This window comes from Schistocerca piceifrons, chromosome 2 (assembly GCF_021461385.2).
Source record: "Schistocerca piceifrons isolate TAMUIC-IGC-003096 chromosome 2, iqSchPice1.1, whole genome shotgun sequence".
NCBI lineage: Eukaryota > Metazoa > Arthropoda > Insecta > Orthoptera > Acrididae > Schistocerca > Schistocerca piceifrons.
Window position 1 is genome coordinate 560,548,162 of NC_060139.1, and position 25,713 is coordinate 560,573,874.

Genomic DNA, 25,713 nt, shown 5'->3' on the forward strand with positions numbered 1-25,713 from the left:
ACATTTAATAAGTTTAAAAAGTAGTACGCATTAGATAAGAAGAATCTGAGCTTCTCAAATAGTAGAGGTGTTGAGTTGTTAACAAGCCCATAAGCAAGATTGAAAGCTTTGCTAGCATTCATATGAGTCCTTTTTTGAGCTGGAAATCACACGTCTCATTTGCTCTTAATAATGCCATTTCCATGCCTTTTTCTTACAACTTTTGCAAATACCTTTGCTTAAGAAAGGTAATGCAGAAGACATAGAAAATTACCAGCCCATTTCCCTGCTGTCAGCATTCTCAAAAATAATAGAAGTAATTATGAAAGATGGATTAATGCATTACCTGAATAAATACAATCTTTTAAGCAAATTACAGTTTGGTTTCAGAAGTGGCAAAAATACGGAGTCAGCCATAGTAGAATTCACAAAAGTTGTACTTGATGCTGTTGATAAAGATGAGTGCGTCACAGGCATATTTTTTGATCTTTCTAAGGCATTTGATACAGTCAACCACAAGATTCTATTAAATAAATTAGAAGCATTAGGAATAAGAGGGGTAGTTAATGACTGGTTTGGATCACACCTAGCAGATAGGGTACAAAGAGCAGAGTTAACACATACTTTAAATAGATCTAAACATTTAGTAAAACACTTATCAGAACCAAAATACATTAATATAGGAGTTCCACAACGTAGCATATTAGGACCAATACTATTACTGGTATATATCAATGACTTTCCCACTAGTGTTACTCACGGTGAAAATATTCTCTTTGCTGATGACAGCAATACTATAGTCACTGAGAAAACAAGAGAACTCCTTGCCGAGAAGGAAAATAAAACTCTCAAGGAAGTTTATGATTGGTCAATAAGCGATAAAGTGACATTGAATATAAAGAAAACTAATGACAGGAATTTCAGTTTGAACAGGAAAAATGACAATGATAAATTAAATGTAGATGGCACCTCTATAGACTGTGTAACAAATGCAAAATTTCTAGGAATAAATATTGATTCTCAGTTGAAGTGGTTTGAACACACAAAAATACTTGCAAACAGAATGTCACCAGCATGTTATACCCTTAGAATCCTATCATCAGTGTGTAACATGCAGTGTCTTTTAGTTACATATTATTCATATGTACACTCAGTTCTTAGCTATGGCATTCTTTTTTGGGGAACAAACACACAAAATATGAGCACAATTTTTAAACTCCAGAAAAGAGCTGTAAGAATAATAACCAAAAATATTAGTTGAGCTCATTGTAAAGATCTGTTCAAAACACTGGGGATTTTAAGTGCTCCATGTGAATACATTTACCAGTCAGTTACACACATCAAAAATAACATTGGTAATTACTACACAAACAGCTCTGTCCATGACCATGCAAAAAGAGATAGACTCAACTTATATTCGCAAAAGAAAAAAAAAGAAAAAAAAACAGCATTTTCTACCAAGGAATAAAACAATAAAACTGTACAATAAATTACCAATAGAGATTAAAGAAATTTCAAAAATTCACTTATTTAAAAAGGCAGCTAAAAATTACCCGTTAAGCAATACATTTCATACATTGAAGGATTACTTAGATAAAACAGAATAGAGGTCTGATAAAAAAAGTTTTGTACAAGTAAATAATAATAATAATGATGATGATTATAAAACATCCAACATTCCACATAACACCTTCACTTTGCTTTTTTTCCTCATTTTTTTCCTTTCTAGAAATACTTATCCCCAAGCAATACATAGCACAGTACTAACACCTCTTCTTCTTTCTGAGCTCAACTTCTCACTTATTATGGAGGGATGCCGACTCAGTTTTTCAGGATAGCAAATGGGAAGTAGTGGGGGAACTGTTATGAAATAATGTGTGTATAGTGTGTGTGCAGTGATTGATAGTGAGATATGAGTGAATGGTGTGGCATTACATTATTTAATAAGTTATTTTTAAAAAATCTATTGTATACCAGGAGTAAGTCTAATAATTATGTCTAACTAGAAGTCTGTAAATATATGTGTATACGAATTAGCTTATTTTAATTGGTCGAAACTTGTAAATACTTTGACATGTCCTATATCCTTGCAAAGAGATGTCTACAGATAAATAAAGCTACTACTACTACTAATACTAAGTAGGCTGTAATTCAAATACAATAGCTAAAACACACAACTAAAAAGTTGAAGCTTTACCTAGTGATTTTTCTGTCTCAAAGCCGGGTTGTATTTAATACAAAAATTAGACTTCAGGTTAGTATCCCTCCAGAACAGTATGCTCCACAGCCATATTAGTGATAGCCAAGATTGGAGGAATGGCTGCATCAGTCATAAATTTTTAATCTGTTTACTGCACATTGATTTCAGTCATGGTGACTCATCGAACGTATACTTACTTGTGGTACCACTTGATGTTACCGATAACAAACATCCATTGTTTCTTATGTGTAGCATCAAGGGGTACCATGTGTGATTATCCGTATGGTGAGTCTGTACTGAAGATAGCTTCACAGTAGCAGAAATTGATCTGCAATAAACAGATTAAAAATTTACGACTGATGCTGCCCTTCCTCCGATTTTGGATCACAAAAATGAGAGTTGTGTAGCATTTGCATCCCTGAGCCCAAATGTTCTTATATATCATAGGTGTGGCTAATGAATTCTTTTACCTTTTCCTCACCACAATTTGTCTCTCATTATTAACCAAAAATACCACTGAGGTCTATATTTACAGTTATGTAAGTGAAAGAAAACCTGTGTCCCTTATTCTGTACATCAGTAGAAATGAATGATTTTGTTTATCTCAGCTGCATTGTTCCAGAAGATTACACCATATCACAATATTAAGAGAAAGCATTGGCACCTACATGTACACCTACATACATACCCTCCTTTCCTTCTCATCCTGTCCGGTAAGTCTTCCCTGACCTGGGTTGGGGTGACTTTTCTAAACTATACCCCTTTCCCTAAACCTCTCCAGTTCTTTTCCTTCACTCCTCTTCCTTCCCCATACACTCTTACATCAGAAGAAGGAGCCACTGGCTCCAAAAACTTGTGAAAGTGTGTGTGTTCCCCTGCCTCCGCTTGGTAGGTAGTTGTTTGTCTTTTTTCTTTCTTTCTTTTTTTTTAAAAAAAAATCTGTCCATTTACATTACACATACATACTCTGCAAGCCATTGCATGGTGCATAGCTGATGGTACCTTGTATCATTACTATTAATTTTCTATCCTGTTCCACTCGCAAACTGAGCTTCTGTACATGACTAATCTCTCTTTTCTTATCTTTGTAGTCTTTACACAAAATGTACATTGGCATCAGTAGAAATACTCTGCAGTCGTCTTCAAATGCTGGATCACTAAATTGTCTAAATAGTTGTCTTCCCTTGTGGCATTACCAGTTGAGTTCATGAAGCATCTGTATAATACTCACTTGTTGATTGAACTTAGTGGTAACAAATCTAGCATCCTGCCTCTGAATCGTTTTGATGTCTTCTTTTAATCCAACTTGATGGGGATACCAAACTCTTGAGCAGTACTCGGTATTGTTCAATATGTTGTCTCCTTTATAGATGAGTGACATTTTCCTTAAATTCTCCAAATAAACCAAAGTCAACCATTCACCTTCCCTACTACTGTCCTTAGGTGCTCCTTCTATTTCATATCACTTTGCAACATTACATCTACATATTTAATTTATGTGACTGTGTCAAGCAACAAACTTCTAAGCTTTGTTTGAACATTTTCCCTACTCATTTTCATTAACCTACATTTCTTTACATTTAGAGCAAGCTGTATTCAGTACATCAACTAGAAATTTTATCTTGTCATCTTCTACCCTCGATGTTAACAACATGGAAAAGATAGTGTCATAATTACCATAAAGAAGGCATGTTAAGTTGCAGACAGGCTCAATTAAAAGACACTTACATAAAGCTTTCAGCCACAGCCTTCATCAGCAAAAGAAAAACACACACCATTCAAACACACAAGCAAGCCCACCTCATGCACACATGACCGCCAACTCCAGCACCTCGAACCTTCTGCAAGACGTTCACCTATGGAGGCCAATACAAGGAGACACACTTCTAAAAGCAAAGTAGACAGAACTGAAGTTTTTATTTTTTTTTAATTTTTTTTTTATTTATTTATTTTTTATTATTATTTATACATGTGATTGTGCCATCTCAGTTTATTATCTAACTGGATGCTCAGGAACTTTGCACTTTAAACCTCATCCCTGGCCATTATTTGCAATAATGTAAGTCGTTTTTATTTCTTTGAAAGTGCATGAGTTAATAAGATTAAGGATTAAACTGTTGGTTTTTGGGGTCCTTTATCAATATACCTGTGTCATCAGTAAACAAACAACATAGTTTTTGAAGAGCCCTCCAGTGTTCCTGATAATCACTGATACAAAATGACAACAGGAGTGCGCCACGTACTAAACCTGGCAGGACTCCAATTTTAATATTTCACAAATCTGAATTTGATAATGCAACTGTCATTTTTCTGTTGTCAAGATATGACTCCATCCAAGCAAGGAGTATATCTTTAATACTACAAAATTCTAATTTCCTTATTAAAATTTTATGACCTACATGATCAAAGGGCACAGAATATGCAAACAGAGTAATTTTTCTTGTTTAATTTTACCAGAACTGAGTTGGTGAGATAATGTATTACTTTCTCAGTCTTCATGGGAGCTAAACCGTGTTGTCAAAAGGTTGTTCTGAAAGATGGTTTAGTATTCTGTTGTAATCTATTATCTCAATAATTTTTGAGAAGCTGGGAAGGAGAGAGACAAGCAAGTGACCGCCAATTATTGATCTACCGCCACTTTTATAAATAGGTGCTATTCTGTCACAAAATACACCTTAACTCATCAACTGATTACAAAATTAACTCAAGCAGGCAGTTATTAGTGGTGTTTCAGCAGTTCTTTTGTACACAGCTCCCAGCATGGTTGTAATACTTTGATTGAAATAACATCATTTCCATAAAAATTACTACTTTTAGTGATCTAATGATTTTTTAAATCCCTCTAACAGATGATTTACCTTGACTAGTCATTGATTTGAATTTAGTATCATCTGTTTCACTATTACTTATTTTTATTTTTATTTATTTATTTATTGTTCCGTGGGACCAAATTAAGGAGAAATCTCCATGCTCATGGAACGAGTCAATACATGAAATTATAACACGATATTAGAAACAGATAAAATGAAATATAAAAAAACATATTCAGGTGACAAGTCATAAGTTTAAATGAAGAAAATCAACAATGTAACACTGGAATTTGCTTAATTTTTTAGCTCTTCCAGGAGCTCCTCGACAGAATAGAAGGAGTGAGCCATGAGGAAACTCTTCAGTTTAGACTTAAGAGAGTTTGGGCTACTGCAAAGATTTTTGAGTTCTTGTGGTAGCTTATTGAAAATGGATGCAGCAGAATACTGCACTCCTTTCTGCACAAGAGTCAAGGAAGTGCATTCTACATGCAGATTTGATTTCTGCCTAGTATTAACTGTGTGAAAGCTGCTAACTCTTGGGAATAGGCTAATATTGCTAACAACAAATGACATTAAAGAAAATATATACTGTGAGGGCAATGTCAGAATTCCCAGATTTTTGAATAGGGGTCGACAAGAGGTTCTCGAACTTACACCACACATAGCTCGAACAGTCCGTTTTTGAACCAAAAATACCCTTTTTGAATCAGAAGAATTACCCCAAAAAATAATACCATACGACATAAGCGTATGAAAATATGCGAAGTAGACTACTTTTCGTGTTGAAGTGTCACTTATTTCAGATACTGTTCTAATGGTAAATAAAGCAGCATTTAGATTCTGAACAAGATCCTGGACAAGGGCTTTCCACTACAGCTTACCATCTATCCGAACGCCTAGGAACTTGAACTGTTCCGTCTCGCTTATAATATGCCTATTCTGTCTGATCAAAATATCAGTTCTTGTTGAATTGTGAGTTAGAAACTGTAAAAACTGAGTCTTACTGTAATTTAGCATCAAATTATTTTCCACAAGCCACGAACTTATTTCATGAACTACATTATTTGTTACTGTTTCAATATTACACACAAGATCCTTCACTATCAAGTTGGTGTCATCAGCAAACAGAAATATTTTTGAATCACCTGTAATACTAGAAGGCATATCATTTATATAAATCAGAAACAGCAGTGGCCCCAGCACCAACTCTTGGGGAACGCCCCAGTTAACAGTGCCCCATTGGGACTGAACATCACTACCACTCTCAATATTATGGAGAATTACCCTCTGCTTTCTGTTCTTAAAGTAAGAGGCGAACCAATTGTAAGCTACTCCCCTTACTCCATAATGGTCCAACTTCTGCAGTAATATTTTGTGGTCAACACAGTCAAAAGCCTTCGTTAAATCAAAGAAAACACCTAGCGTTCACAACCTTTTATTTAATCCGTCCAAAACCTCACAGAGAAAAGAGAATATAGCATTTTCAGTTGTTAAACCACTTCTAAAACCAAACTGAACATTTGACAGCAAATTATGTGAATTTAAATGCTCCAGTAACCTTGTATATACAACCTTCTCGATAACTTTAGCAAACACCGATGGCATAGAAATAGGTCTAAAATTGTCAACATTATCAATGTCTCCCTTTTTATAAAGTGGCTTCACTACCGAGTACTTTAATCGGTCAGGAAACCGACCACTCCTAAAGGAAAAGTTACAGATATGGCTGAGAACTGGGCTAACATACATAGAACAATACTTCAGTATTCTGCTAGATACCCCATCATATCCATGAGAGTTCTTGGTCTTTAGTGATTTAATTATTAACTCAATCCCCCTCTTGTCAATATCATGGAGGAGCATTTCAGGTAACAGTCTCGGAACACTTTTTTCTAAGAGCGCTATATGATTCCCTGTTGGGACTAGGTTTCTGTTTAGTTCACCTGCTATATTCAGAAAGTGATTATTAAATACTGTACATATATGCGACTTATCAGTAACACGGACATTCCCACTACGCACTGATTCTATATCCTCGACCTGTCTCTGCAGACCAGCAACTTCCTTTACGACTGACCATATGGTTTTAATTTTATCCTGAGACTTAGCTATTCTATCTGCATACCACATACTTTTTGCCTTCCTAATAACATTTTTAAGCACCTTACAATACTGTTTGTAATGGGCTGCTGCATTTAGATTTTGACTGTTTCTAACGTTTTGATATAATTGCCACTTTGTTCTACAAGATATTCTTATCCCTCTAGTCAGCCACCCAGACTTCCTGTTTGTGCTAGTACCCTGTTTTAAACGTTCTAACGGAAAGCAACTTTCAAAGAGCATGAGAAAAGTCTTGAGAAAAGCGTTATATTTATCGTCTACTGTATCAGCGCTATAAACATCTTGCCACTCTTGTTCCTTTATAAGGTTTACAAAGGTCTCTACAGCAACTGGATCAGCTTTCCTGAACAGCTGATGACTATATTTAACACGTGTTGCAGCACAAAAATCTTTTAAAGTTAAAATTTGTGCATCATGATCGGAAAGGCCATTCACCTTCTTGCTAACAGAATGCCCTTCTAGTAATGAGGAATGAACAAAAATGTTGTCTATGGTTGTTCTACTGTTCCCTTGCACTCTCGTTGGAAAGAATACGGTTTGCATAAGATTATATGAATTAAAGAGGTCTACCAGCATCCTCTTCCTTGCACAATCACTTATACAATTAATATTGAAGTCACCACATATAACTAACTTTTTGTATTTCCTATAAAGTGAACCAAGAACCTCCTCTAGCTTTAGCAAAAATGTTGTGAAATCGGAGTCTGGGGATCTATAAATAACAACAGTTAGAAGTTTAGCTCCGTTAAATTCAACCACACCTGCACAACATTCAAACACCTTTTCAGTGCAGTACTTTGAAACATCAATTGACTCAAATGGGATGCCATTTTCACATACATGGCTACTCCCCCACACCGCAAAGAGCTCCTCGAAAAGCTGCCAGCCAACCTGTATCCTGGTAAAGGAAGCCTCTGAATTATCTCCTTATTTAAGAAGTGTTCAGATATACCAATAATTTCAGAGTCAACACCTATAAGCAGTTCACTAACTTTATCTCTAATACCTTGTATATTTTGATGAAATATACTAATTCCCTCATTACTCGGATACCTAAGCTTTGTCAAAAGTGATTCTCTTGTTATAGAGACTTCCCTTAAGCAGGAATACCTATCAGCTGACTTCAATCTAAAAAAGGTGCAGCTCTAACACCCACTACTGCAGGAATTTTCCCATGAGTCATCCCACCACCCCCACCTATGCTGTCACCTATAAGCTTTGCCAACCTCCCAGGCTGATCGTGACGCTGAAACAGTTCCATGGAATGCACATTCGTGTTGCCAGTCTGAGTGGCTATCTTTTCCAGTTTACCATCTATGTTATACTCCCCATCCCTATCAATACTATTACCAGCCCCACCCACAATCACTACCTGATCCTCTTTAGTAAAATCCCTACATAACCCCCCTATGTTAACAGTCACCTGAGCCAACCATGCATTAGTCTTCACAATTCTGGTGACCTGGTACTCAGTCCCCAGCAATTCCTGCAACTGCTGGCCTACACCTCTGCCATGAGAACTACCTAACAGCAGAACCTTCTTCTTCCTCTTCGACTTTGCAACTGTTCTAGGCACAGTAACTACTGAGGTCTGCTGCATACTTCCTACATCTACAGCTACTAGAGATTCCTCTCCACTAGACTCTGACAGTTGGTCATATCTATTGTAAACACCAATAGTAAAACTATCTGAAAATCTTCTTCTCCTAGCAGATCTCTTGCCAACAGCCAGCTCCCATTCCCCAACCCCCTTCTCCCTCCTCATCCTATCTAGCTCCTCCTGTGTGTTTTTCAACTGCACCTGAAGGGCACCGATCTTAACGCTCCTGCTCCTCTATCAACTTACTCTTGCTACATAACCTGCAGTTCCAGGAGAGGATCTCACCAGAATGCCCACTGGCTTCCCCACTGCATTCCCCACAGTGAAAATACTTCGAACAAGTCTCACACCGCAATCCACTACTCATGAACCTACGGCAAAGCCCACACTTCTCACTCATGGTAAAATTTTACTTTTTCTAAGTTCCGCTACTACAATAAGAAGATGTTAAAAACCTGACTACAATAATCACAAACTTACTCTACAAGGGAAGTAACTACTATTATTAACAATATTAATAAACAACAAATGTGAATATAGCAAAAGACTAATACAGAAAGAGAATCAAACGTCTAATGACACAGTAACGAAGCTGAAAACAGTTCCCAAAAGGTTCTTCCGAAATTATTTCACCAGAAAACACCAAGAACACCGGTTGAAGACTACTAAAGTTCCTAAATAAACCACTATACACAAACAATTAATTAGTACTTAGCTTTCGATGCCCTGCTACAGCTGCAACTGCTCAGCGCGGAATGTAAACACAGGCAAGAGGTTAAGTTGCTCGATACGAAACACTCACAAATATCAGGTCACAACACAAGAAAGGCAGAGGTGAATGAAGAAACCACTAATACGTAACTTATATAGTAAATATTACCACAAAAACCATTAAAATATGTATCTGAAACCTAAAAATATATGAAAACTTAGAGAGCGATCTCACACGCAGTCACTCGCTTATGATGTCACACCAAAGATATCACCAGGGAGTTGAATATCACTTTCCTGTGCAATTTTTCAATTTTAATGCATAATAATGCTCCATATTATCTCTTTTTACTTAGAGTTTTGAATTTTTTGTGCATGGAGTCCAGTGAAAGCACTGGAAATCACAGGGATTGGATAGACAGCACTCTGCTTACACTGACTGTTCTGGAAATTAGTCATGCTTGTAACCTCTTACTGGAAACATTTAGATATAGACCATGCCATGTGTGGCATGACCATACATTAGTCATGACCATGTGTGGTCACCCCACTCTGTTGAGTGACTCTTGAAGCTCTGCATTTGGATATTCAACAGAATACTTCATCCAGGGTTTGTCATCTCACTCAACGAGTAATACATTCTTCACATTTGTCTGAGGACTATGTATTAAGTTTGGAAAAAAAAAAAAAAAATACTCTCACTATAAGCAGTTGAGAACAAGGAAGATGTTAGGAGATGAGATACTGGTGGAAGTAAAGCTGTGAGGATGGGGCACGAGTCGCACTTGGGTAGTTCAGTTGGCAGAGCACTTGCCCGCGAAAGGCAAAGGTCCTGAGTTCGAGTCTCGGTCCGGCACACAGTTTTAATGTACCAGTAAGTTTCGCATCAGCGCACACTCCACTACAGAGTGAAAATTTCATTCTGGAAACATCCCCCAGGCTGTGGCTAAGCCATGTCTCTGCAATATCCTTTCTTTCAGGAGTTCTAGTTCTGCAAGGTTCACAGAAGAACTTCTGTGAAGTTTGGAAAGTAGGAGACGAGGTACTGGCAGAAGTAAAGTTGTGAGGACGGGGCATGGGTCATGCTTGGGTAGCTCAGTTGGTAGAGCACTTGCCTGCAAAAGGCAAAGGCCCCTAGTTTGAGTCTCGGTCCAGCACACAGTTTTAATGTACCAGTATGTTTCGTATCAGCGCACACTCTACTACAGAGTGAAAATTTCATTCTGGAAACATCCCCCAGGCTGTGGCTAAGCCATGTCTCTGCAATATCCTTTCTTTCAGGAGTTCTAGTTCTGCAAGGTTCACAGAAGAACTTCTGTGAAGTTTGGAAAGTAGGAGACGAGGTACTGGCAGAAGTAAAGCTGTGAGGACGGGGCATGGGTCATGCTTGGGTAGCTCAGTTGGTAGAGCACTTGCCTGCAAAAGGCAAAGGCCCCTAGTTCGAGTCTCGGTCCAGCACACAGTTTTAATCTGCCAGGAAGTTTCATATCAGCGCACACTCCGCTACAGAGTGAAAATCTCATTAAGGAAGATGTTTCCTAACAATGTAAGAATGTGCAGATAGAAGCGGTTGACTTTGGATTAAAACCTTTCAATAAATTCAGTTGGAGCTGTGTACAAAAGAACAGCTGAAACACCAAATGAAATCATCATTTGCAGTGTAAATATTGTCAGACATAGGTGATGTACACTATGCTCACTTTCTATCTCTTAATTTCAAATGGTATTGTGGCTAATGGAGAAAACAAAATTTACATTTCCACATATAGTTGATATCAGGTTACAGTTGTCCAAACATGAATACGTGCACAATGTAAAACGTGGAATAACTACAAAAATATAAATCAAAGAGCAACTATATCACTACAGCTTAAAACTGTCTCTGTATGAAACATTTATGGGCCACTGTAAATTTGTGAGCACAAAACATGAGAACAGGTCACTATATGACTCCCTCCTTTAGTGCTAATGACACTGCAGATTGAATTTCACATGCTGTCCAACCCTCATGACTACTACTTTGTTGAAACTGTAGGGTGCATCACATGAGTCAATGGTTCTAACAGGGAGCAGGGTAGGAATCCTCAATGTCAGTCTTGGTGTCACAGTACCTGGCTCTGTGGTGCTCATGGGGCATGGGGTAACCTCTTGTTGCTGACTCCTCTGTCATCTCTGGTTTGTGTTCCATTGTCATTGTAATGTCTGTTGCATCCAGAAATGCTGGCTTGATCTGATTCAGTGCAACTGTGGTGGGTGTACCATTGATCATTATGCAGAAAGTATTGCTGGCCGTACTGACTATTGGATACGCTCCACGGTACGGGGGCTGGAATGGCTTACGCACTGCATCATTGTGTAACACACATGCATGCACTTGTCTAGCTCTGCAAAAATGAATGAGTGTCTTTCCAATTGGTTTCTACGAGTTGCTGGTCTCAACTGGTGTATATGTTGTCTTAATTAAGTGGCAAAGTCTGAGGTGGTGATTGTGTCATCTGCCATGCTGAGCAAAAACTCTCCAGGTAGGCACAACATTTGTCCATAGACCAGTTCCACTGCTGTACTCTTCAGATCAGTTTTAAATGAAGTTCATAGACCTAAAAGCACAACAGGGAGTGTGTCTGTCCATCTTGGTGTTGCATGACATCTCAGTGCTGCTTTCAACTGCTGATGAACATCCTCAACTATACCATTTGATGGGTGGTATGTCGGTGTGTATATGTACCTAATAATATGGCCAATGCTTTGAGGATGTAGGCTTCAAATTGCCATCCCTGGTCAGTGCTAATTTTAAGCAGGACTCCATACCAGGCAATCCAGCCATGAAAAAATATTTATGCTACAGTGTCTGGCATGATGTCCTTCATTGGAAATGCCTCAGGCCATGTGGCAAACCTTTCTACCACTGTGAGGACATGTTGTTGTCAGTCAGGGCCACCAAATATGTGGGTACTGGAGAAAAATAGATATATGTTCTCATAGATACTTGATAACAGCTGAGAGTTGTACAGACATGGATGCATGCTCAATGTAGAACACTGAATGACAAACAGAAATGTAAATCAAAGAGCAACTATACCACTACAGCTTAAAACTTCCACTGCATGGAATGTTTATGCAACATTTTATATTTGTGAGGACAAAATGTCACAACAGGTCATTACAGTATCATATTCATCTAGGTAGAATAAAGCTTACCTGGTTTAATAGTGTGTAATACGTATTATTTTTAACATAAATTCAAAACCTTTTTGCAGAAATGTGTTCAGAACACTGAGTGCACTAAGTGCTGATTCTCAATATTTTTACACCTTGAGAAAATTCATCATAAGTTCTCTGTTTCAAACCAACAGCTCAAGTTCACAGAATCAATAACAAGAGCAAGAGCAATGTTCATAATGACTTTAAGTCAAGCACTTTGATCCACAAAAGGTGTTCATTTTCTAGAAAAACATGTTTTCAATAGTTTTCCAGCAGCCACAGAATTTTAGTTATTTATGATGTACAGCTTAAAAGAAGCCTAGAGGATTTACTTTTTAACCAACTCCTTCTACTCCAATGTAGGATAATCATTTTTAACATCATGCCCAGTTGTGGAGTGTGATTAAACTTATTTAGCTCATGTGCTTACTTTCTTCTGCTCCCAAAAGCTATTAATCTTCTCACTGTAGTTTTTCTTATGTTCTTCTGTACATGTTCTCTTATATGTGAAACTTGGTTTAGCTTTTAACTGATGCTTGTCCATTAAAGTTTTGAATGCAATTCTGTCCTGTGCAATTTTGTTTATAATGCCTATTTCCTGAAGATCTTTTTCAATTTCAAGTATCCAGTTGTTTTTAATTTTCATCGAGAGGTCAAGGTAGGGAACCCATTTGGTTCGCCTCTGTAATTTTTTCTGAGAATATGCCCATAACATGTCAGTCTTCTTTTCCTAACAGTGCCTGAGATGTTCTCCAAATTTTGATATAGCTCATTAGACTTCAATCTCATCCAGATTTCCTCAACAAAACCAGACCAAAAATTTTCTTCACCGTTTTTGTTTCTTCTTTTTCTGTGTCTATGTTGATGATCTACCTCCAATGATTACAGTCTCTGGTGCCTATAATAATTCAGGGTGGACTGCTATGATGCAATGTTTTCATTTTGCATTAGAAGGTATTCATTTCTTATTGACCTACTCCATGTAGTTCTATAAGCTTTGAGTCTACAAGCTTTTTGTAATTTAATGATTATTTCTTTGTTTGCTTCATGATTTAATCCAGAGGGTTTGATGATTTCTGTTATGTATTTAAATTTGGACACTTGAGATATTTCACCAAATTATGTGAACATGAATTGTTCTGGGTACCAAGGAGAACCTGCCATGTATTGTTTCTTTCACAAGTTTTCAGTTCACTTTCAGCTGTTAGTTCATAGAGTTTCTCAAGGAAATTAACTGCCCCTTCTCTGTCATTTTAAAAGATGATAGAATGTCTGTATAAGCTGAATATTGTAAATGAATTTTAGTTTCACACATTCTGCCGATGGTTATTCCTTCTACTTCTGTTTCCCATGTCCTACTAACTTTATGATACAAGAGTGAGTGATAAGTGGGACAGTCCATCTCCCTGTCGGACCCTTGTTTTTTTACCGTCTTGGAATTTAACTTTTGAACTGCTGACTGTTAATGTTTGTTTAATCAACTGTCTAGTCTTTCTATCCACTTTAAACTCCTGTAATATATTAAGCAGTGTTCATCTGTCCATTGAATCAGATGCTATTTTGAAGTCTACAAAGATGAACACAGTTCATCTGCCTTTGTGGATTTATAAGACTGTCTTGAGATTGAGAATTTGTTCCACACAGGATTTACCTTTCCTAAAACTTTGATATTTGTCAATTAAATAATTTGCTTATTTTTCAAGCTTTTTAAGTATGATTTTTGAAAGAATTTTGTAAGTAACTGGCAGCGATGAAATCCCTCTGTAGTTATTTATATCATTTTTATCCCCTTTCTTGTGTAATGGGTGGATTATGGCAGTGTGCCCTTAGGGATCTTTAGGGATTGTTTCCTCCGTCCAAATACCTGTAAGAGCTTCATGAATTTTCTGGGTGATGTTTTCTGTATGTGTTTGCCAAATTTATGCTTCCATCCCATCCTTCCCTGGAGCATTATTCCTTTTAAGTTCACATATTGCTTTTTCAACTTCTGTCATTGACACTTCTGATTCTGTGTTTGGCTCAGTTTTTTCAGATATGAATTTGACTGTGGGAGATTCACAATTTAAAAGTTATTTACAGTAGTTTGCGTGGAGTTTACAATTCTCTATATTATTGATTTCCTAAGTCCCATCTGGTCACTAAAACAAGAGACTGGGTGCCTGATATATTGACTTTTTTTCTAAAAGTGCTGTAGAAACCTTTTGTGTTTTTTTCTGAAGCTCTTGTTCTGTTCCTGCTAGTCTGGTTTTATCACAAGACATTTTACAGATTGTGTGATATTGAAATCTATTTCTTGACTGTGGTGAATTCGTGCCACTTTTGGGTTGTTTTATGGGAATTCCAGTCTTTTCAGATTTTAATTCTTTGCTCTATGACCTTGTCACAAATATTGTTCCACTACCCATGTTTACATTTCTTTGGGGGTGGGAGGTGGGGGGAGAGGAAATACTTTGGGAAGAGTATCTTTAAGTTGTGACCAGCTGGAAGATTCTTGGCTGAGGATATTTGCATGGAATATGTTAGAATTTTGTTTAAAAAATTCAGGATCATTTCATGGATTTCTTCTTAGTCTCATTCTGGTTCTGTTTGGCTGGAATTTAACTTTATTTTTAATGACAGATGGTGAGTAGAATCAATTACTCCTTCTGTTTACTTTTACATTCAAAATTTCTTTTTAATTTCTCTTTGAGATGGTTGTATGATCTTTTTGAAATTTTCCAGGATTATGATTTGGAGATTTCTAAGTTTATTTCCTGTTAGGATGCCAGAAAATGTGTTAACATCAGTTTCAGATCAAATGCTTCACAAAGTTGATTATCCTGCCTCCATTTTCAACTAGTCCTTTGGCGAGCAGGTTGCAAACCTGCAGTTGTTCTGTGTTTCTTTTCCTGGCTAATTTGCGTGTTGATGTTTCCCATTAAAATTTTAATATAATGATGGAGAATAATGGCTGTAATTTCTTCCAGTAATTCCCAGAATTCCTCCACTTATGTGGCTCTGTTTATTGTAGTTGTTTGTTGGTGCATGGATGTTGATTAAGCTTTGTTCACTGGTTTGACTGATAGGAATGGAATTCTTTCAGAAGGTGAAGTTAAGTTCAATATTGAATTTATATTACTGGTTTTGATTAGAAATCAGATTAAAAATTGCAGTGGTCCATTGAGTTCCAAGATTCCTGACTTGCCCCTGTAAACTCTCTAATTTGTGGAAGCAAAGTGGCACTTGTCTTTACATCTCATTTCTTGTAGTGATGGAATTTGGATGCTAGATTTATCTGTCAGTTTCTTTAATTTTCTGGTTTAATTGCAATAATGTGATCTGAATATGTAAGAAGTTAAGTCCCAGCCTCTTCAGATTAATGTCTACTATGTTGAACAGCTCTTCTCATGCTAGCCTTCAATAGTGGATCAGAAAAGGGCTAACTACCACCAAGATCTATTAATAGTAAATGACTAAGATGAGGGACAGTACTCATTTTGTGCTAGACTCTTTCCCTGGAGAAAGAGAAGAATACCATGCAACATTCAAACATAAGTCCGTGTGCTAATTTAATTTCAACAGATTCCCTTTCAATATTACCACAACAGTCAGAAGAGAAGGCCAAAATCTTTGTGTTCTTGCTTTCTACATGATGGTCAGTATCAAGCCAGAGTTCTGCACTCACATATTTGCCCAGCTGTTGTAATTGTCTCTGGAACTCTTATGTTCCCACAATGGTCTTCAACAGTCCTCATGATCTGACTAATTGTACTGTATTTTTTTATTGGTCCTATTGTGTACAAAAGCAGCTTATGCATAAACATTCAAAAAGTCAATTTATATGTACGGTATACAAGTGAAACATGAAAGTGATATATACTAAGCTGCAGTTGTAGAGGATCCTATAGACACCTGTGCTGAAGGCTTAACTCATCTTGCACAGAGCCTAAAGGAGCCATTACCTTGGAGGGAGATTGGAACACACACTAAACACCACATTTTTCAAAATACTGTATAATCAGTTTTGTTAGAAATCTATTATGTGTGTTGCACTTCCAACACACTGTTCAGAGGACAAGGAGAGTGAGAAATGGCTCCTAAGGTAACAGATTTTCTGCCCTATGCAAGAAGTATTAAAAAAAAGTGTCATATCTTGCAAAAACAGAGTGTTTGGTGTGTGTGTTCTGGCTTCCCCACAACATGAGGGCTTTTTTACATTCTGTGAAAGATGATCTGGATCTTTACAAGGCCAATCTCTCAAAACTATTGTTTGCCACCGACAGTCAGAATGTGGGAACTTCTGAAGACAGTTGTGTGGAGTATAAGCCTTGCATACCCTTAGAACAGCCAAGCAAACAGGCAGTTGCAGAACAGTGTCTACACTATCTTTACACTAGGTGTCAATGGAACATATGAACACAAAGATTTTGGCCCCCACTTCTAAATTGTAGAACATGGTGAGAATCTATAGAAACTAAATTAGAAATTGGACTTATAAACTGGAGTGGAATGTTTTGTTTGAATTCTGCATGGGACCCTCTTGCTTCTTTAGTGAAATAGTATGGACACCAAGTAAATACCCCTCCTTTGTCTATTATTGATACATCTTGGCAGTAGTTATCTCTAGTAGACAGTGGTGCTGGTGTTGATTATGTGTAGCATGCCTTTCTGCTCGGCCTCTTATATGTTCTTTGTTATACAGGCCCCTTCACCGTAGGTTGATATTGCAGGGTGGACTGTTTGTCATGCCTTGAAAATGACCTGGTGGCAGTCTGTAGAAATGTTTATTTATGCTTGATGAGTTCACGCAGCTGTTGTCTCACAAGTTATTCATATATGGTGTGCACCAGGAAAAGCTTATTGTTCACATAACATCTGGGGTACTGTGTTGTTCTTGGCATACATAAATAATTGTCCAGTGGCTTTAAAAGCTGGTTCAGACACTGTAGTGCTTGCTGATGACACAAACACACTAATTAAGAGCCCAAACTGAGCAAACAGCTTGAGTCATAATCTGACAAAACCTTACAGTATGAAGCTGTTGCTGTTGCTGTTGCTATCAACAGGAACAAATGTTAACAGTAATGCACTAAATGAAACACTATGTGTAAAATTCTGTGGGGTCCAGCTGGATAACAAGTTAAAATAGCATCAACACATAGATGAACTAATTAAGAAGCTCAGAACAGTGTATTTTGCTCTTAGACATAACTCTCAATGCGTTGACCTAAAGACTGGTGTTGGCTTATTTAACATTTTTCACTCTAAGATGACCTATGAAATTATCTTCTGGAACAGTGCACCTAAACTAAATAGAGCATTTATTCAGCAGATGTGAACTGTAAGAATATTTTGTAAAGTAGTTAATCACACATTATGCAGAGGTCTCTTTAAAAACCTTTGAATTCTTACACTCACTTTGAAGTATATTAACTTCTTAATGTTCTTTCTTTTCTTTTTGTGTAATCAGTTTTAGCTAAATCTTGATTTGACAATCACAATACAAGACACAAAAACATTTTTGTTTGCCTCCTTGGTTATGATTCAGAGTGGAGCTATGTACTGTTGTGCTAAGTTGTTCAGTAAGGGCCGGCCACAGTGGTCTAGCGGTTCTAGGTGCTCAGTCCGGAACCGCGCGACTGCTACGGTCGCAGGTTCAAATCCTGCCTTGGGCATGGCTGTGTGTGATGTCCTTCGGTTAGTTAGGTTTATGTAGTTGTAAGTTCTAGGGGACTGATGACCACAGATGTTAAGTCCCATAGTGCTCAGAGCCATTTTTGTTCAGTAAGGTCCCATCTAACATAATATAGCAGAAAATTGAAAACCATAACCAGATTCAAGTAAAACTCAAAACATGTCCCATTATCCACTCTTTTCTCATTTTCATGTGATTATTTAGATTCAAGGACTGGAAATTCCTATTAGTTACGAGACAGTTAGCAGTGTTCATTGTAAAGTTGCATGGCAAGTAGTTGTGTACTGTAAACAACCCACTGCTTTTACAGGTGTGGGTATCCATTTACTTTGAAAAATACCTGTGGTAATATGTAAATATTAAGCTACCAATTTGTAAGCAACAGCAGCTGTTTAATATAATTAAGGAAGCAGCAGCTTTTTGCAAAGAAGTGTCTTTAAGTCTATTTACTGGATTAGTTGATATAATCAGAAATGGTTTTTAGTAGTATACTGATAGAAATTCACTGTGAATGAAATTTACAGATTAAGAATCTACAATTGTGTTGCCTTTAGTTAATGCATGGTATAATTTGTTCCACATCTCTGGAGACTGTATTTCTGAATGAGATGTATGCAACATTATGAATGAAAGAATACAACTTGTGAACTGTTTTTGTTTTTGACAATTCTTGGCTACAATAGCCTTTGAATTACCTCATGTACTTTAGTACATACACATTTAAATGTTTTGGTAAGTTTTTTAATAATATGCAAATGAAAAAAAAAACATAAATTTTTTACACATCAGTAGTATATCAGTTAATTTATAAATATCTATTATGTATTTTTGTTTCTCTAAGGTGTTCCACATCCTCAAGAATCTGCTCACTATGGGTCTATGGAAGAAACAGTGTATCTAATGTAATTTAATCCTGTTCATTGTTCACAAAGGAGCTCAGCACTCTGATAAAAAATTAAACTATTTTAAAGCACTGTCATAACAGTCCTTTGTGTAACTTAATTGAACTTCTAAAATGTTGAAGCACATGTGCCTGTTTCACTCTTGTGAAAGAACCCAACATAATAAGACCACATAGCTAAACAAGAAAAGTTTCTTTCACTTTTTACATGCAGAAGCTTAGTATTTTACATAGCTGCTCACCCTAGAATATAAACTGTCTTAAGATATTTTGATAATATAATCTAAATGGACAGAAAAAAAAAGAGAGAAAAGAAAAAACATACACACACACACACACACACACACACACACACACACACACACACACACACACAAGGCGAACTTTCACAAGCTTTCACAGCCAGTGGTTCCTCCTCCTGGCAGAAGAGTTGAAGGGGAAGGAAGAGAGGTGAGGGTGAAGGACTAGAGAGGTTTAGGGAAAGGGATACAGTTTAGAAAAGTCACCCAGAACCCTGGATCAGGGGAGACTTGCCGGACGGGATGAAAAGGAAAGACTGATTGATTGAACAATTGGTCTTTCCTTCTCATCCCATCTGGTAAGTCTCCCCTGACTCTGCTAAGTGACTTTTCTAAACTGTATCCCTTTCCCTAAACCTCAACAGTCATTTCCCTTCAGCCCTCTTCCTTCCCCTTCAACTCTTCCACCAGAAGAAGTAGCCACTGGCTCTGAAACCTTTTGAAAGTTCAATCCTTCTGTCTGTGTGTGTGTGTGTGTGTGTGTGTGTGTGTGTGTGTGTGTGTGTGTGTGTGTGTGTGTGTTTTCCCCTGCTGCCACTTGGTGAGTAGATTTCTTTTTTATCTGTTCATTTACATTGTATTATCAATAACTGATTATTTTCATTGTTAAGATATTTTGAGTTTGAGAACCAGGGCTATATTTCCAGGGGGGGGGGGGGGTCTTAATGTTTTAGAATAAGGCATTCTTATTAGACATAAGCAGATATTCTGAGGTCATCAGAATGTGATAGTAATGTTAGTAGTTCCTTGATGTGGCTTGTACAATGTATCAGAAAGTCTTTCTTTTTGTATAATCAGACTTGTTCTTCACTCATGAAGGTTTTCCTCTGACTTGGGCTTCATGGTGTGTGGTGAACATTTATTTGCATCTAAGTATGCATATGTGCACTGTATGCACATATCCGTTACTGATAGAATGGGATTGTCAGGATCAGTAAATAATGCTCTTGAATATCTGAAACTAGCCTTTACAAATAGTTTCAGGTACATGAATATGTCACTCACTTCACCAAAAGAAATAACTTCCGTAATAAAATCTTTAAAAACAAAGCATTCTAGTGGTTACGATGAAATATCAACAAAGTTAATTAAGGCATGTTCTAGTGAGTTTAGTACAATTCTAAGTTACTTGTGTAACCAGTCAATTATAACTGGGACATTTCCTGACTGGCTAAAATATGCAGATGTTAAGCCTCTATTCAGGAAAGGGGATAAAGAGATACCATAAAACTACAAACCAATTTCACTTTTGCCAGCATTCTTAAAAATTTTAGAAAAAATAATGTACAGGCAGCTTCTCAACCACTTGACCACAAATAACGTATTATCAAGAACACAGTTTGGATTTCTGAAGGGTTCTGATATCAGGGCTATTTACACCTACAGTGAAAATGTACTTAATTCATTAAATAACAAATTACAAGCAGCAGGCATTTTCTGTGATTTGTCAAAGGCATTTGACTGTGTGAAACACAACATCCTTTTAAATAAATTAGAATTCTATGGTATCACAGACAGTGCTGCTAAATGGTTCAAGTCATACCTCGCTAACAGGAAACAAAGGGTGTCAGTACAAGGGACTAGTAAATTAAGTCATCAGTCATCATCAGAATGGGAAGAAATTACATGTGGTGTCCCACAAGGATCCATCTTAGAGCCATTGCTTTTTCTTGTGTACATTAATGATCTCTCATCAGTTACACTGCCAGAAGCAGAGTTTGTTTTGTTTGCAGATGACACAAGTATTGTAATAAATAGTATGTTGGGTGTAGTTCTAGAAAGATCTGCTAATGATATTTTCATAGATATTAATAAATGGTTTAAAGCCAACTCACTGGCATTAAGGTTTGAAAAGACTCACTATATGCAATTCAGAACCTGTAAGAGGTTTCCACCCAGCATATGCATGAGGTATGAAGAACAGCAGATAGAAGAGGTTGACTGTCTTAAATTCCAGGGATTACAACTTGATAATAAATTCAGTTGGGAGAACCACAGAACTGCAGAAACGCCTTAACAAATCTATATTTGCAATTCGAGTGTTAGCTGACATAGGTGACATAAAAATGAAAAAGCTTGCATACTTTGCCTACTTTCATTCCATAATGTTATATGGTATAATATTTTGGGGTAACTCTTCAAGTGAAACAAAAGTTTTCAGAGTCCAAAAGCGGGTAATACGTATTATTTGTGGAGTAAATTCACAGACGTCCTGTAGAAACCTCTTCAAAGAACTGGGTATGCTAACTACTGCTGCTCAGTATATTTATTCCTTAATGAAATTTGTCCTAAATAATATATCTCTTTTTCCAACAAACAGCTCAGTTCATACATACAATACCAGGAACAAAAATGATCTGCACAAGGACTTAAAAGCACTTACTTTAGTTCAAAAAGGGGTCCACTACTCAGGAACACTCATCTTCAATAATCTGCCAGCAAACATAAAAAATTTAGTTACAAATAAAGGTCAGTTTAAAAGGAGCCTGAAAGACTTACTAGTGGCCAACTCTTTCTACTCCATTGACGAATTTTTTTAATAGAAACAAATGATGTATTGTATATATTGATCCTATTAGTATTGTTATTTCAGCTTAAATAAATAAATAAATATTGACACATTCCACATCCATGAGGACCTCCTCAGCACGGATCTATGGAATGAAAAACTAATCTAATCTAATCTCCATTGCTGAAATTTTTCATATCATCACCACATGAAAATAACGGATTGAAGGTGTATTCTTTGAAAAATTTGTCAAAATAATCACTGAAGTCTAAACTATTAAAAACGTATTCATAGAGTGTAGTATTTCAAATTCATACTACTTATTAATTTCTGTGTGAAGAGTGTTTAAATAAGTTTGCATCTTATACCACAGTTGACAATTTTGACATGTCAAGCAGATGCAGGAATTATGCAAGGGAATAATAATAAATCTTGACAGTTAATAATCTGTTGTAATAATAAAATCTATTGACTGGTTAGCTAGACAGCCAATTGCTCCACTGACACAATCTATAGGAGCACAAAAAAAGGTAGAATGAATGAAAAAACTGTACATGAAAACTCTTGAGATGATGGTCATTAAAATTTCAAAGATGTTAATAAACTGCTTTAAGATTGAAAGTCACTGACTGGTTTGCTAAACAGTCCATTACCATAGAAAGAGTGAAACAAGAAGACAAAAATAATGGAAGTTGAATTAACCAGTAACTGAAATCCATTGGATACTGAAAGAAATGTAAATTGAGGAAGGAAACAGATCGAATGGTGCTAACGAGTACAGTGACAAGGCAATAAACTAAAGGTGGTGGCTCAGTAAGGGGTATTCACAGAAGAGAACAGATGTTCATAAACGATATTAAAAGAGGTAAAAAGGTAACTGAAGATGAAAAAGGAGATAAAAGGTAAAAAGCAATGTTAAAAGATAATTATGATATATTAGACACTGAAACAAACTATAAAGACAAAGAACTGGGAAGGATGAGTATAATATCATTACAGGTATAAATTGTAGGACAATTCCATTTTTTCAAAATGTTGATATTCTGATGTTACAATGTAACAGAGAATCTGAAGGCAGTAAGCAAGTTTCTTGTTATCATAATGTATTGGTAATCACTATACAAGAATCCATTGCAATGAAAGAATACAATAGGTCAAATTGAGTGTCAAAGTATGACCTCTGCCCTCTGCAGGCAGTTTTCTACTGGCTGAAAGATCAAAGAATGCTGGTAACAGAATTATCCTTTGAATATAAAAAACATAGTGTTTTATGTATTTTGTATTTACATCACTTGTTACACAGTTTTCACATTCTGTGATATGTCAATTTGAAGGTTACTTCCTTTTATTTAAAATATAACACACTGGATTAATGCACAGAATTTCTTATGTTATGTATATTACATTATGTTGTAGGCAACTGGGGATGCACTATTTAGTCTCCCAGCTTTTGAGACTTCACAATTGTGGTCAGATAAATTTCCTACTTACCTGTACAGTTTTGAACACAAAGGGAAGCAGAAAGGTGGACCTGAGTTCCTCACTGGTCTTCCATTAGTCCAACAGACACTGACACCAGCTCCCAATGAAGGTATGTACAGTTATTTTACTTGCTAGAATTTAAAGCTCTTTACATTGTACAAATTGGAGAAGGAGCCATAAGTTAAGATAGCGATGCAAACAATGTCAAACTCTTTTTCAGTAAAATAATACTTGAATGCCTTGCTGTGCTGGTACTGAAAACAGCTGAAAGCAAGGGGAATCTACAGCCGTAATTTTTCCCGAGGGCATGCAGCTTTACTGTATGGTTAAATGATGATGGCATCCTCTTGGGTAAAATATTCTGGAGGTAAAATAGTCCCCCATTCTGCTCTCCGGACAGGTACTACTCCGGAGGACATCGTTATCAGGTGAAAGAAAACTGGTGTTTTATGGATGGAGGGTGAAATGTCAAATATCTTAATCAGGCGGGTAGGTTAGAAAATTTAAAAAGGGAAATGGATAGGTTAAAGTTAGATATAGTGGGATTAGGGAAGTGTGATGGCAGGAGGAACAAGACTTCTGGTCAGGTGAATACAGGGTTATAAATACAAAATCAAATAGGGGTAATGCAGGAGTTGGTTTAATAACAAATAAAAAAATAGGAACATGGCTAAGCTACTGTGAACAGCATAGTGAATACATTATTGTAGCCAAGATAGATTTGAAACCCATGCCTACCACAGTAGTACAAGTTCATTTGCCAACTAGCTCTGCAGGTGATGAAGAGATTGAAGAAATGTATGATGCCATAAAATAAATTATTCAGATAGTTAAGAGAGACAAAAATTTAATAGTCATGTGGGACTGTAATTCAATAGTAGGAAAAGGAAGAGAAGGAAAAGTAGTAGGTGAATGTGGATCGGGGGTAAGGAATGAAAGAGAAAGCCACCTGGTAGAATTTTGCACAGAGCATAACCTAATCATAGCCAACACTTGGTTTAAGAATTATGAAAGAAGGTTGTATATGTGGAATAGTCCTGGAGACACTGGAAGGTTTCAGATAGATTATATAATGGTAATACAGAGATTTAGGAACCAGGTTTTAAATTGTAAGACATTTCCAGGAGCAGTTGTGGACTCTGACCACAATCTACTGGTTATGAACTGTAGATTAAAACTGAAGAAACTGCAAAATGGTAGTAATTTAAGAAGATGGAACCTGGATAAACTGAAAGAACCAGAGGTTGCAGAGAGTTTCAGAGAGAGCATTAGGGAATGATTGACAAGAACAGGGGAAAGAAATACAGCAGAAGAAGAACAGGTAGCTTTACGAGATGAAATAGTGAAGGCAGTAGAGGATAAAGTACATAAAAAGGCAAGGGCTAGTAGAAATTTTTGGGTAACAAAAGAGATATTGAATTTAACTGATGAAAGGAGAAAACATAAAAATGCAGTAAATGAAGCAGGCAAAAAGGACTACAAATGTCTAAAAAATGAGATGAACAGGAAATGCAAAATGGCTAACCAGGGATGACTAGAGGACAAATGCAAGGATGTAGATGCATATATCACTAGGGGTAAGATAGATATTGCCTACAGGAAAATTGAAGAGACCTTTGGAGAAAAGAGAACCACCTGTATGAATATCAAGAGCTCGGATGGAAAACAAGTCCTAAGCAAAGAAGGGAAAGCAGAAAGGTGGAAGGAGTATACAGAGGATCTATACAAGGCAATGTATTTGAGGGTGATATTATGGAAATGGAAGAGGATATAGATGAAGATGAAATGGGAGGTATGATACTGCATGAAGAATTTGACGGAGCAATTAAAGAGCTAAGTCAAAACAAGGGCCCGGGAGTAGACAACATTCCATTAGAACTACTGATAGCCTCAGGAGAGCCAGCCCTGACAAAACTCTACCCTCTGGTGAGCAAGATGTATGAGACAGGCGAAATACCCTCAGATTTCAAGAGGAATATAATAATTCCAATCGCAAAGAAAGCAGATGTTGACAGGTGTGATAATTACCAAACTATCAGTTTAATAACTCACGGCTGCAAAATACTAACACGAATCCTTTACAGACAAATGGAAAAACTGGTGGAAGCTGACCTTGGGGAAGATCAGTTTGGATTCCTTAGAAATGTTGGAACATGCGAGGCAGTACTCACCCTACGACTTACCTTAGAAGATAGATTAAGGAAAGGCAAACCTATTTTTCTAGCA

General features: G+C 36.8%; 1 protein-coding gene across 1 annotated transcript in view; it reads left to right on the forward strand.

Annotated features, from left to right (window-relative positions):
• The window catches only part of LOC124777324 (pyrethroid hydrolase Ces2a), a 168,477-nt gene that overhangs the window by 111,312 nt on the left and 31,452 nt on the right, over nucleotides 1-25,713 (forward strand). The window contains exon 9 of the mRNA XM_047252684.1: nucleotides 23,422-23,596. Within this exon, the coding sequence (XP_047108640.1) occupies nucleotides 23,422-23,596 (175 nt within the window). The remainder of the gene's footprint in view (nucleotides 1-23,421; nucleotides 23,597-25,713) is intronic.